Below are 15,345 nucleotides of genomic sequence, written 5' to 3' on the forward strand. Positions count from 1 at the left end.
TGTTTACTATAACTTTTTAAAATAAAAATGTAAGTCTACAGTGAAGTCTTTTTTATGGACATATTATACAACTTCATAATAATGGTTACATGCTTAAAAGCCTATGGTGATTTTTGATTTGAGAAAATTAGAGACACATTTAAATATACATTCTAGATAACTAAATTTTTTGCAGCTTTTAAGAAAGGTATGGTACAATCATCACCGGAATTGATTAAAGAAAGCAGGGACGGAGGAAGGGAAAAGAGAAGTAGGTTAACCTGATCCGGAGAGGAAAAGGCATACTATCATGCAAAATTATAAAATATTAGTGATAAATATGAGATCGCCATCTCAGACACTATTTATGTACTGCCCTAAAAAATACCTCTTTGGCCTAAGTTCAGAGCAAAGAAGTAGACAGGTTCTTCCACAGCAAATACTGCAAAAGGAAATATATGCATACATGCTCTAATAAAATCAATGATACTAGGCATGTTATTATATAACATACCATTAAGTTCTGTAGCGCAACTAAGAGTTTGCTACATGGTATATTCACAACTACAACAAGGCAGAAAATAATGAAGGGAAAGTGTGTTCTTTGTGCAGGTCATAAATAGAAGGATGTTCCCAAAACAAAATTCTCTGGTAAAAATATCTCCCGTAAGGTCTTGCTCTCTGATGAGCTACCTCTAACATCAAACAACATTAGCTCATCCTACAGAGTATGCTTATATTACTGACTATATTTTTTTAAATTTCAGAATAAGACATACACCACAAATTTTCTCCTTATATTAATGAACTCTCTTAATTAACCAGGAGGTATCTTCAGTCCTAAACTGGAACCTCAGAAGAATATACCTCACAAATGTAGTCTCTTCAATTTATTATAGGTAGCATACAAACACAAGCATATTTTTTAAATGTTGTTCATCACTACTGATGCCTTGGTGTTACCTGAATCCTGAAAAACAACCCATCCACAGATGCCATAAATATTTAAGTCAGACATTTCTGCCTGGTCCTCAACGCTTAAGTAAATTTAGATGTTTCTTAGCCATTCAACCAAATTCATACTCTTCTCCACACCCCCGTTTTAGTCAAGCCGATCTCCTCACTGATCCCTTTACTTAGTTAGGGCCCTGTAGACAAAGCTAATATGACTAAACTGTCCATTCAACTATGACTTTACCAGCACGACTCCTGATTCCTATTCATAAATAAGTACTTACTGAACTTTTATGAAATAGATGATATAATTTAGGTCAACAATTTTTAAGCCTGAGAATCAGCAGGAAGTTTTTTTCTTTAAATGCTGACTTTTATTTCAGGGCCTACTCACTGAAGATTCTAGCACTGATGACATGCAGTGATCTAGGTGCTGCAGGCACCCACAAAAGGAGATGCAGCACAACTGTTCAGCAGTTGATACAGGTTAGTGGGGACAACTAAAACTGAGACACAATGAACATCGTACAGCAATTATGTTCTATATCAGCAGAATTCCACAGAAGGGAACACTATGTTATCAATCAAAATAGGATTAAAGAGTTTTCAACATCAAGGATAGCTAGGCTTAGGACACTCAGAGATGAGTGAAGAGTGCATTCCACAGCTGAGCCAAGGAATAGAGTTGGCCAGGCTTATAGGGACCGCAGGGTAGAGCGGTGCAGTAAGGAAATGAACTCACCTGGCACAGAAAGGTGAGGAATTGTAAAAGAAAAGTTGGGTAGTTAAGAAAAGCCTAAAATACAATAATCCTTGAAAATTAGGAACAAGAGTTTGGATTTGGTGTTGCACACCAGTGGTTCTGAAAGGTTTTTGAATTAGGCTTTCTTAAAAAGAACAAGAGGCTCTATGGCCCCTGTGCCGTAAATGATAAATAATAATGATGCTACGTGCTATAATAAATAAATGCAAAAATCACAGTAACAATATTCTGAAAATTTATCATTCAAGACAAGGTTCAACAGTTATTCTTGTTTATCAGGTGGCCTTCCAAATGCATTCAGGGACCCAGGTTGTCCCTATCTTATGGCTCTGCCCTTCTTAAAGACCCCCATCCAGCTAGTACAGGGTTCAGCAAACTATCTCTGTAAAAGGTCAAATAATAAATATTTTTGGCTTTGTAGGTCATACAGTCTCTGTCATTAACTACTCAACTCTACCATTATAGCACAAAAGCAGTCATAAACAAATGGGCGAACTGCACTCCAAGAAAACCTTACTTGCGAAAACAAGCAGCAAGCCAGATTTGGCAACCTTCAGCCTAGGGTATGGAGGAAGACAGGCAATATGGGGGACTGTATAGGAGGTTTTCATGGGACTAGACCAGAAACTGGTATACAGTCATCCCTTGGTATCTGTGGGGTATTGGTTCTAGGATCCCAGGAGATTACTCAACTCTCTGGACGCTCAAGTCTCTTATATAAAATGCCATAGTATTTGCATGTAACCTACACACATCCTTCCCATATACTTTAAGTCACCTCTAGATTACTAACAACACCCAATACAATGTAAGTGCTATGTGAATACTGTAAATACAATGTAAATGCTATGTAAGTAGCTGCCAGCATGCAGCAAATTCAAGTTTTACTTTTTGGAACTTTCTAGAATTTTTTCCCCCAAATATTTTCGACCCGAGATTGATTCCACGAATGTAGAACCTGGGGATATGGAGGGCCCACCGTACATCTCTTCCACTAAGTCTTCAATAAGCCAGAACTTGGTCACATGTCCCCACCTAAGTGAATGGTCTAGCTCCATCTCTGTAAAAAAAAGGGAAATCTGGTTTGGTGAACATACCCACCTATTTCCACTTTCCAGAGGGAAAATAACCCAGTATTAAAGAAGAACTGGTTGTGAACAAATTATTGAAAATGGTATAACAAACATTCAGGAATATTTGTTTTTGGAAAGTTAATTACTGCTGATGCAAAAAATCATTATTTTACAAATTGTAGGGTTAACCACATAACAAATTAGTTGATACTGATTCTGCTAAACTACCTGTGATTTGTAATTAAAAAGCAAGAGCAAGAGCAATTTTAAAATACAAACAACTCAATACCAATAGTAAATTAAGAAAACATTTTCCTGAAAATTATAATCCCAGCTACCCTTTCACATACACGTGTAGTTGGACTTTTACAGCATGCCAAGTGTTAGACAGTGTCCACACTTCTTAGAATTGGCATCCAGGACACACACAATACGGTACACTCACCACACCCAATTCAGTGTTCTCTGGGTCCACAGCTAAACCATGTTTCTTAACTGGCTGCACTCAGGTTGGGACATGACTGAGCGCTGCCCAATGGGACACACGTGGAAGTAATGGGTACCACTGCCAGGCCTGGCATATAAAGACGTCCCACATGTGATCCTCCACTCTCTCTCCCTGCTGCACGGCCTTGGAGGATGGGTGTTAAAGGGTGGCATCACAAGAAGGAAGGAGTCTGGTTCCTGAGCAACTGTGTTGAGCTGAGCAATAGCATGGAACAAAGCAGCCACTTCTTCCAGCCCCGTCTCAGAGAATTCAATTGTGACAACAAGGAAAAATAAACTTTTACTGGAGCAAACCAATGAGATCTGAGGTTGTTTATTGCAGCTGATAACCTAACCTAATTAATACAGAGTTCTTAACAAACTCCAGAAATATGTTAATTAGGATATGAATATTAAATTTTGGTAGTCCCTTAAAACTCACTTAGATTTCTAATCATGTTTAGTTGTATATAAAAATGCACACACCTGCCTTTATGGATTTGTTGTTGGTGTTAGCAGGTGTCTCAGTGTTATTAGCCCACACTGAGCTGGAAGCAGGAGACTAAGGGAATGAGAGAATGAAAGTAGCATTTTAGGAAATCCATCTGCTATACCGTGTTCATTTAATCAAAAAATGCTTTCCAATACCAGCTACTTCCCATCATGCTGGAGATGAAGGGTTGAAAGATGAATGAAATGCAGGCCCTGCCCTCACGTTGTTCATGGAGGTGAGAGGGAAAAAAAGTGGCTGGTCACATTAGTGAACAATGAGATGCCCACAGAAAGGAAGATTAGGTAAGAACATGCTGCAGCACAAGGAACAGATACCTCTTCCTACAAGAGTAAGAGAGGCTTCAAAGAAGTGGGGGTGGGTAAGAGGAAAGAGACTGAGAATTAGTAACCGCAGGGAAAGGTGTTTCAAAGAGCCCTGCTCTTTGTAGAAGTAACCCAACAAAAAGCCTAACTCATTTCCTCTCTCAGTTTTATGTAAGACTATGGGATCTATTCCAAGAACAGAACCAAAATGCAGTAATTTTTGTGATTACGAGGTGATTTCTTCAGGTGGACTTTACTTACAAAGAAATAAAAACTAACTTTCAAGAAAGCGTTCCTTAGTATTTAAAATTTTTTTGGCATAAAGAAAATTCTACGGTTGTAATCATACACATTATTCACCCAGAGGGTAATAATATGGTTCCTGTGTACCTGCAATCATAGCGGAGACAGCTCACTAAAGAACAAAATCCAGTTCCACAGCTACATATTTTACCCATCACTTTGTTCAGCATTCTCAAATATATCAGTCGGGCTTCCCTGGTGGCACAGTGGTTGAGAGTCCACCTGCCGATGCAGGAGACATGGGTTCGTGCCCCGGTCCAGGCAGATCCCACATGCCATGGAGCCTATGGTGCTGAGCCTGTGCATCCGGAGCTTGTGCTCCGCAACGGGAGAGGACACATCAGTGAGAGGCCCGCGTACCGCAAAAAAAAAAAAAAAAGAAAAAGAAAAAAAAAGAAAACATCAGTCACAAGTGTCCAAGAGAGGACTTCCCTGGTGGCGCAAGTGGTTAAGAATCCGCCTGCCAATGCAGGGGACACGAGTTCAAGCCCTGGTCTGGGAAGATCCCACATTCTGTGGAGCAACTAAGCCCTTGCACCACAACTACGGAGCCTGCACTCTACAGCCCGTGAGCCACAACTACTAAGCCCACGTGCCACAACTACTGAAGCCCGCGTGCCTCCACGACAAGAGAAGCTACTGCAATGAGAAGCCCGCGCACCACAACAAAGAATAGCCCCCCTCGCCGCAACTAGAGAAAGCCCATGTGCAGCAACGAAGACCCAACACAGCCAAAAAAATAAATTAATGAAAATAAATTTTTAAAAAAAAGAGTCCAGGAGACTCTGTAAATGGATCTATTTAGCACTACAGAAAAAAATAATTCACAGCATGTGTCCTAGTGATGTGAGTCTATAGCTTCAAAGTGCATTTGGTTTAGATGTTAAGGTGAGAAATCTAAAATGTCCCATATAACTGAGGAATGATACTGGGAGGATAAATATGAATAGACCAAACTACCTCAGACTATATCCTTCCTAATTCCACTCGAGACAAAGTTGCTTTCCAAGAATTTGAACTGTACTCTCTTCCTAGATCTATTTATATTCAATCCTTCTTTTTTTATACTATTAATTAGACCTACCCCTTTATTGCAAATGTTTCACATTTATCACAAAGATGGTTTGTGACACAAAAAGGAAGAGTAACTTCTCAGGAATCTACAAATGTTTTTGTTCTTATAGCTGGCATCTCATGAATATGAAGAAGAGAAATTCTTAAAGTTAAAAAAACCTATTGTTTTTCACACATTTGCAATCATTTTATATAAATATCACAAAACAGCTCTAATTTTGATACAGTATTAATATCGAAGTAACCCAAAACAAAGCCTGAATTTCACAAAATGCCACACTCACTTTTAAAACATTAATTTTTAAGTCCACGTAAATAAGCCCAAGTATAAGGCAATTAAAAATTTGAGGATACCTATTTTTCCATATGCTGCCATAATTTAAAAATTATTTTCCTATTGTTTCCCATTTTTCTTGCTTTTCTTTGACTCTAACATTATGTAAATTATCCAATCTCTAAGTTATCTCAGTTCTTTACAGTAATCCTCTTCAAAAAAAGTTCAGTTAAAGAGGGGAAAAAAGCAAATACATTTCTATTTACCTCTGTAGTTTAAGACTTAACCGCAATATGTGAAGTACACTATGTAAAATACCAAAATGAAATGCTTGAGAATAGCATGAAAAAACCATGGACTCTTCGATAAAATATTAATACCATATGATAAAAACGTATTTCTTTGGAGTACAGTCTATAAAGAAAACTGAACAATACTTTCTAAAGCCACAGCAAATACCCATTTATTGATAAAAGAAACACAAACTTTCCCTGGAAAACTCTAAATGCATGTTTTAGAAGATCAGAAGACAGGCAGGAGATCACAAGCCTAAAAGGGCAATTGTTAGTACTATTTTCTGTTTATAGTAGGACAACACAAAGCACTGTTCTTGAACAAAGTATGACATGGCAATGTAAACAGCAACCACCGTTTATGGGTTCCCTATTTGGGGCCTGGCTTTGTACCATGTACTTTATCATTTATCGTCTCCCAATCCTATCAAGTAGATATCATTTTCCTTATTTCAAAGATGGAGATGCTGAGGTTGAGAGAGGTCACAGAGCTACTGAGCCAGGTTTCCCACTGGGGTCTGAACACCATACGTCCTTGCCTTGGGAAAGAACGTCTATGTTACATGGCAAACAGTCTACCATGCTCTTCCATGATGACTGCTTAAGGTTCCAATAAATTTATCTTACTCTTTGCTTGAGGTTTCCTTAATCAGCTATTCCACCATTCACTTCTGCAAAATCTATCATTTTATTTAAACCATACAGTTCCAACCTGTACTAAGGAATTAGAAAAGTACTATTACATAACTGAGAACAGATTTTGAAAATCTAAACCTTATCATGATAGATTATTTCTATAAGTCATCATTACAGATACTCTTTGATGTATTTATAGTACCCACAAGGTTCACTGAATTCCAATAAACATTCACAAATAAAAACTACTCTAAATAGCCATTTAATAAGGATAGTTAACACCTATTATGAAAACCATTAATACTGAAGCCAGCATTTCTTAAAGAATAGTCCATAGGCTGCTATTGGTCCATAACTAATCTCCGGAAAATAACATCTAGAAACACAACTTATCACCTAAATTTCTGGCTTGAATTAACTCCCACTGGTGATTCACTCCCACTACGTCTCATCAAAAGCTATGCTGTTTTCTCTGTAAGTTTCGGTGAGCTTCTGGCTAACATAAGTAGAAATAAACTACAGTGGGGATTAAGAATCTTTTATCCTTCTAAGATAAAAAGTTCAATTCCAAAGATGTATGCAACACTGCCCGGCTCCAAAATTAATTATAAAAATAAGATAAGAATTATTTTTCAAGTAAAATAAAAGGAATTTAAAAAGGATATTTGATACTTTCAAGTACAATATTTTCCAAAATAGCACAATTTCCCCCCGTTTAAGCTTACCTTGAAGATGGCATTGTATTTGAAGCCCTGAATTTTGTTGTAAACGGATTAGTTGACTCATAATCAAAATAGTCCTGACGATTTTCACTAAATGCATTAGGTGATTTCAAGTCACAAGGGCTATCAGATCCCCCATTGTTAAGTCTATCAGATCTTCTGCTGTCTTTTTTTCCAGTCACTCTTTCAAACAGGCTAACTTTCTCCCTTTTTTCTCTTTTATTTTCTTTTCTTACTTCAGTTGATTTTGAAAATAAATTCATGCTGCTGTCCCACGATTCGTTGCTTTCTTCAAATGGATTTTTCTTCCTTGGCAGTGTTGCAAATTTTTGGGGTAATGAAGCAGTCACATTTGTAAATGGGTCATTTTGTCTTCCGAAAGACGATTCACCTTCACCCACACTGCTGTCAGGTTGGTTCATTTTAGAAGTATCAAAGCTTAATGTTCTTCTGTGTGGAGATCTGAGACTTCCTGCAAACAATTTTGTAGTTAGTACATAATCAGTGACACATTACATCACACTATTTGACATGTTCTGTGTGCATACTGCTGTTTTTAGAATGAGAGCAATTAGCTATTTAAAGATATTAACCTTTTAAAATAATCAAGGAAAACAACCTTAAAATGCTAAGGTACAGCGGTATGTAGGCTAATAACAATTAGTATCTTGCTAGACAATTAGTAATTTACTCAGCTCAGAAAGAAACAATCACATAAACAAATTATAATGTCAAAACTAAAGGTTCTGCTTGGCATCATAGTGCTATAAATTCTCAGACTTTTTTTCATCATTAGCATTAAATTTACTTTCTTACTTCTGAACATTAAAGGTTTCCTTTCTAGGAACTTTCTGATGAAACGGAATATTCATTTATGCTTCAGGCTTTTGAGACAGGAGAAACGGCAGTTAAGAAAAAGAAGCCAGGCCATGAAAAGAAACTAAGACTCATTTTTATTCTCTAATAATATAAATACAGTACTGAATGCAGACAAGCTCTGCCTTTAATATACTTACCAATTTTGAGTACAGTAGGTACTCAATAAATATTTGATGACTAAATTTAGAAAATACTAGCAAGAAACTCCAATTTTTATTCTCTAACTTTGAAGTCAAACTTTAAAAATTAAGAGGGTAGTTCAAACCACGGAGGATCAACAAGAAAGAATGCATGAGTCACTTACCACTTTCCGGAACTGCTCCAAAGGAACCTATCTGGTGTCCGAGAAGATGCGTTTGAGCAACGGTGCCAGCCTTCAGCTTCTCCGAGGATACGTGGGCCCCAGTTAAATCAGACATTGAATGCGCTGAAGAGAGTCGCTGAGGACCCAAAAGGAAAGGCTTTTTTGGTTTAGATTTCATCTGTATTTCACTACTTGAAAATTCAGTACTGGCATCAGGCATGTGAGAACTTGGAATGATTGCAGAAGATGTATCAGAAAATGTCCCATCATTTTTTCTACCTTTCATCTTATCTTTTAATTTTGCAAAAGGAGATCTTGTTTTGTCCTTCATTGATAAGTCAAACATACTTGCTGTCATATTGTTCCTCATAAATTGAATATTGACCTTTATCTCACCCCTGTTTTTGGCTCTTTTTCCTTGTTTGGATTCTAAACTAAACCACCTTAAAGAGAAGGAAAAACTGGGTTGTAACATGTAATGAAGAGAGGATTATTGAGCTCTGTTGTATACAAACAGCTTTTTAGGTAAAGTTACTCTACATCAAGGCAATCTAAGCACTAAACGAGAAATTGTCAGCCAGAGTGCTTCTGGTTTTATTCAAGTGCTTCATTTAAAAAACAGATAAGTCTCTGTCATGTGGCATATACAGAAGGAATCAGTCTTTTTTGAAAAGCTATTTAGACAACTTTTTCTTTCATGATTTGAAAATCACTCATCATCAAAAATTCTTACCAACCATACATAGCCTATTATGTTTCCATCTGGGGTAAGTGTTGCTAATGGCTGAAGAACATTTTTTAGCATTAAAAGACACTAAGATAGAGACCCTGAAATAATTCATCAATACAAACTATTTTTGAGCACCATAAAATGATAATGACTAATTTTTTAATAAAATAATAAATATTTAGCCTCTATCTCAAAATAGTTCCTCTGCAAAAGCTATTAAAAGAATTTTGTTAATATGGGAGACTACTCCATATAGTTTGCTAATCATGAAAATCGCATATGATATAATTTGCATTCATATAAAATGGGTCAAAGCCTCTTCCTGAATAAAATACGCAAATTAATAAAATGCAAGAAGTGACAAATAGTCATAAATCTTGTAAAGCGTTTTTGATGAAAAAAGAAAGCTTACGTGCTTCCTCTTAGAATCTATTTGTTTCATTAACTACTGGTACTGTGACAATACCAAATAAAACTTATTTTAACTGGAGCCATATCCTATGCTTTTAGTCACTTCAGTGAATTACACTGCCCATTTTTAAATGATGTATAAGAAGCAAAGTTTATTTTGGTTTTGTTTACAGTATTTTTATCCATGAGAACCTCTCCAGCTGTTGGTGTCACAAATGGTCAGTCTACAGGGCAAACAGCCAAAAAAACTACAAACGCCAGCCTAGAAGAGAGTTTCCACAATGTTTTCACATTACTTAACAATGAAGTATATTATCCGTCCTGTATATATCTGACATATCCCGTATATATCCGTATATTATCAGAGACAGGTCATCATTTAAATACAGCTCTGCAAGTGTTAAATTTTCTTAGCTACAAAAGGAACTCTGATCTAATTTTACAGGATATACCAGAAGAAGCTACATTTACTGTCAGTTGGAAGACTGGTTCAAAGGCCTTTCCAGGCAAAAGAAAACTGACACATAATACATATACCAGCTACATCTTAGCAAGTAACGTGCAAGAGAAATATTTTCTATTTAATTTGAAGCAATTCAATCAATTAAGATCTAGTTGCATCAAAACAAGCAACTTTTTAAAGAGAATATCTTATAATAGAAAGCATTAACATGAGACCCTAAATAGAGAAAATCCCTTATCTGAGGCAAATGGTGAAATCTGAAAACTCAGAGACTAGAAATAAAAAATTACAGCAATAAATTCTGTGGAATAGAGAACCTTCAACAAAACAAAGTTGAGCACTCGAAAAGCCTGGAAATGAAGCAAGGTTATATATCCAATTATTAACTCACAGTTTGGGGAAACAGAGCATTTTCCATGGGGGAGAAATCCTTCCGATGGATGGCCCATGAGAAATGCTCTATTAACAACTCAGGTTATATAGAAAATAGGTGAATCCACTTTGCAAGAAATGCACCCCCCAACCCCACAAATCCCCAAACAAAATGAACCAAACAAAAACTCCAAGCATATAGGGTTTGCATGTGTATAACAAATCAAAGCAAATCTGAGGAAAAAATGAAGCAATAACCCAATAAATGTAAGGGAGTAAGGGTAATCGAAATTCATATAATTTTAGAAATGAGACCAAATAAATCATCTAGTCTAACATCCTTATTTCACATATGAGGAAACTGAGGCAGAGAGAATAAGTAACTTCTCAATGTCAGATTGGAGTCAACAAGGAAAACAGCCAAAATTGATGAATAACAGCTGCATGAAAATAGTAGTTGTTTTGTATCTAATGAATCACATATGTCAATAAGGTTAAACGCATACCAGGTTGTACCTTACAGGACACTGTATTTAATCAGGAGACATGAGAGCCAACAAAGAAGGCAATGTAGGTTTTGTCCTGCTAGACTGTAAGCTCCTTGAAGGCAGTGTGCCTCGCACTAAATAAATGTTTACTGAATTTTCATTTCTAGAACTATATTCTGAAAACAGCCATGCTACAACCCTGTGTGTGTGTGTGTGTGTGTGTGTGTGTGTGTGTGTGTATGTGTTGCACTGTTTTGTTCTTTGGTAAGGAAAGATAAAGACTTAGGTAAGCTTTAATGGATAAAGCAAGTCAGTGTTTGAATATAAACTGTAAAAACAGTATTTTCCTTCCTCCTCATCAAAAAAAACCCTCCAAAAACCCAACTGCGAAGAACTTTAATATACCAACTGAAAATACAGGCATGACAAATAACTCTAGCTGCTTTGTTTTGAAAGTGATATAATAGGGAAGTCTTAATGAGACCTTCAAGAATCATTCCAGAGATAGCACTTGTTTTCCCAGGCTTCAAAAAGATAAAATGAAGACATAGCATTTGAGGCTTAGTGGATTAATGCTGATTTTTTTTTCACCTCTGGAGTGCTGGATTTAAACTGTATATGGCCTCTGTTCAATTTTTAGTGGGCACAGGTCCATGTTCAAAAACCACCACACATGTGGGAACTATTCCCAAGCAATTGGTACTGTGTGGTCAGAAATGGGACAAGATTGGCAGTAAGGGTGCCAGAGGCCAGGACGCAGGTGCACTGCAGAGCTGCACACAAAAGTCCTAAAATCTGCATGTGCTTGAGTCATACCTAACTCTGGGGACTCTGATAGTTACTACTTTTCATGAGCATTTAAAAAAAAAAAATCAACATCACCCACTTCTGCTGTTAAAAAAAAAAATCAATCGGTATTACATAACAGCATGAACTATTTTACCATTCTATTATTAAATACTGTATTGTTTCCTTAAATCTCGGGCCAGAACCGACCCAGACACCCATTAAAGTGGGAGATACAGAAGTTCTCTTTCCATGCCCCACTCAAAGTGTTCTGGCTCAGGCCCCTCTTCCCCTCTCCTTGAAAGAAAAAAAAAAGGCTTTTAATTTCAAGGTATAAAAATAAGTAAAATGATAGTTTTAGCCACCACACTTCTTGGCTTGTCATAACACAACTGGAAGACAAGCTGTAAATACTTGTCTTCAGTGTCAAGAGTAGAAACTGTCACACCCAGCAGTTCCATGGGACTTCTAAATCAGCTGGTAGCCTTCATCACTCATACCGGTTTTCTAAAAAGCACTTGGGAATATGCTGACAAGGCTCAACAATGTGCAGAATATTAAATATCTTTCTTGCAACACACCGGTGACTCAAGTCTGTCTCTTACTGGGCCATATGTACAGCTGCGCTGGAAAAGGAAGCTATTAACTATATTAAAAAACTAGAAATATTACCAATAAAGAGATCTCATCAAATACGTGGTCCCCATTTACCCACAAAGAAAGAAAATGTTAGGGATTTAATAACATATGAAAATCACTTTGAATGCAATAACATCACAAGCGCTCTTGATAACATTTAAAAGCATTTTCCTTCCCAAAAGTTCTAATCCATTTCATATAGTAGCCAATAGAGAATTTCTGTAAGGAGACTACGATATTGGAGTATCGCTTACAGCCAACTTTATTGTAATTGTGATGCTGCCAAAGATAAGGAGTAAAACAAGAAGAAACTTTAAAAGCTTATTTCATCCTCAGAATCTCTGGGTTCACACAGTTGGGCCTACTTTCACTCGGAAAACTTATATTTCAGAGAAGGCCTGTAGTATATCATCCATTAACATTAAAAGTACGGAAAATGCAGTATGAAATTTGAAGATGCAATATACTTAAAAGTTTACATTCAAAACACTTCTAAATATTATTTAGTAAGGTCATCTAAAATTGGCAATTTGAAATAAATTATTTGGTGATTATCCATTTTTCAGTTTAAATTTGATGAAGAACTCCTCAGAAGTAACTGAATGCTACTTTGTAGGTATCAAACAGTGTTATTAAAATCATTGATATATATTCAACTTTACACTTTTCTTTAAACCATTTTCTCTCCTTTTAAAATATTTTCATCTCTTCAGTTAAATATTTACCATTTTCCTCCAGCATTCCTAGTATTACTTATCTCTCTACCCTTTTATCCCACATATATTAAACCAAAGACCTGATTAAAAAATTTTTTTTCAATAAAAACTCCAATCAAGAGAATCTTGCAGGAAGATATGTACAGAAAGAACATGAGATGGCTGTTTTAAAATATAAGAAAATAACATGAACTTCAAGAAAGTTATTATAAAAGTTCTTCTTAAAAGCATAAATAAATTTCAGTTATAACTGAAACAGCAAAGCTATTTTTGAAATCTGAAGTCCTCATAAATTCAACCTATATTTTTCTCTCACTAATTACATCAACTTTAATGTTTTCTCAGACTAGAGAAATTATAAGTTTAAGCAAGGGGTGAGTATCTCTATCTCAGAAAACATACTATTTTCAATTTAAGACATATATCCTAGTTTTAACTTATATTATGGTTTTTTAAATTAGAATACATCTAACCTAAGTTTGTAAGTCATATTAAAAAGCCCATGTTTTTATTGAAGATGTCATTAAATCATTTCATCACAAGAATTTAATCACTGTCTCCAATCTGACTAGCATTTAATATGGTCTAAACACACTGGCTTTACAGAACTAACTTTGAAGTAATTGCATTCAAGGTTGAGGATATCTGTACATACTTTTAAAACTTTTCTTTTAATAGCTTTAGACTCCATGAAGATGTACTGACCCTTAAATCTGAGCTAAAATAAAAGTCAACTGTGTTTATAATGATGAAATAAAATACTGAGTTCTAAATTTGGTAATTTACCACTTAACAGCTTCAGAGTTCAATTAAAAAAAATATATATATATATATATAAGACGTCATATTGGCAGACTTAATTTTCTGATGTTCCATTTTCTGAAAAACTGTTCATGTTTAAAGATTGTAACAATTTACATATATGTTGTTTTAATTGGTCAACACTATGGTCCAGTCCTCTTATTAAGCAGTGAAACAATGTTTACTTAAAATCCTGCGCAAAATATTCAACTATTGAAGATGTTTACCTCAAACAAATGAGAGAGTAATGGATCATTAAAGACTCCACTTAAAAAATGTTTCTTCACAAGGGCTATTTTTACTTCAGATTCATGCAAATATGGTGTTTAAAACTGGGTCATATTTCAGTCCAAAAACCAATGCCCCAGATAGACAAATAATTTCCAAGAACAGGAAATCCATAAATGAGATAATAGTTAAACTCCCCCCAATTCAAAATAAATTACATAACTTACTCTGTTTTCCTTCTTTGTTTGTCCTCAAAGATGTCATTGAGATTGATGGCCACCTGCCCTAAAAACTTATCCAGACCCACCAGGGACCTGTGCATAACTATGAGGAAAAGGATGTATTTCTCTGGATTCCCCTGCATTAGCAAACCAGGCAGCTCAAAAGAGGCCTCTTCCTTCCAGACTGGCTCAAGGGTTTTCTCAGCTACAGACGTGGAGTACTTTTCCTTGCCCAGCTGAATTATAGTGTATGTGTCATTGGTGCCACTTTTGCCTTTTGGCTTAAGATCTTTGGCTTGGAGCACTGTGACCTGCACGTGGGTCGGAAACCACTTTTGGGCTTGCTCGGAAAGCATCATTCTGTCCTTTTTCTCTGCACCGAGTTCACCAGCGCAGGCAGGGCCCCTCCCGCAGGGAGAGCCTGATTCCTTAAATCACTGCATCCTAAGGACACTTAACGGAGACAGGCAAACTCACAGCTGCCCGACTTCCCTACGGCTGATGTCCAAACGGCTTGCTGGGGCAGCCTGGGGGCACAGCTGCTCTGGGGGTCCCCTTTCCTCTGGAGAAGCACAGGGGCCCACCATCACCTGGCCGCGCAGTCCAGGCCTCCGCGCGGAGGCCCGCGCCTCGCGTCCGCACCTCCACGCTCCGCCGGCCCCGGGGACTGGCCCTCGGCGGCGACTGGTGGCTCCCAGGCCTCCGGGCAGGTGAGGCCAGGCCTCCGGGCAGGTGAGGCCAGGCCGCCAAGGCCCGAACGGAGGGCGGCAGAGGTGGGAGGGCGCCCCCGCCCCAATTCGCAGCCCCGGGCTTTCCGCCCGCCTCCTCCGCGCCTCCCGCCCGCCCGGCGCTGGTCCGCGGGCCCGGCTGGGCTCCTCCTCCCGACCCCGGTAATACGAACCGCCGGCGGCTCGTGCGGCCTCGCTCCCTCTCG

The 15,345-nt window shown here is 37.4% G+C and overlaps 1 protein-coding gene across 5 annotated transcripts in view; it reads right to left on the reverse strand.

The window, feature by feature from the left end:
- The window catches only part of RAB11FIP2 (RAB11 family interacting protein 2), a 41,049-nt gene extending 25,943 nt beyond the window's left edge, over window positions 1–15,106 (reverse strand). The window contains exons 1-5 of one of the 5 annotated variants that reach the window (XR_009536099.1): window positions 14,418–15,106; window positions 8,557–8,999; window positions 7,377–7,845; window positions 3,742–3,817; window positions 2,732–2,756 (exon numbers count right to left, since the gene is read on the reverse strand). Coding sequence is in view for 1 of the 5 variants with exons in the window: in XM_060126371.1 (XP_059982354.1) it covers window positions 7,377–7,845; window positions 8,557–8,999; window positions 14,418–14,770 (1,265 nt within the window). In the remaining 4 variants the exon portion in view is untranslated. Of the gene's footprint in view, window positions 1–2,680; window positions 2,757–3,741; window positions 3,818–4,525; window positions 4,597–7,376; window positions 7,846–8,556; window positions 9,000–14,417 lie in introns of all 5 variants that reach the window. The other 4 variants (XR_009536097.1, XR_009536100.1, XR_009536098.1 and 1 more) reach the window with 4 other exon arrangements.
- Window positions 15,107–15,345: the final 239 nt, after the last annotated feature.

This window comes from Lagenorhynchus albirostris, chromosome 16 (genome assembly GCF_949774975.1).
Source record: "Lagenorhynchus albirostris chromosome 16, mLagAlb1.1, whole genome shotgun sequence".
Lineage (NCBI taxonomy): Eukaryota > Metazoa > Chordata > Mammalia > Artiodactyla > Delphinidae > Lagenorhynchus > Lagenorhynchus albirostris.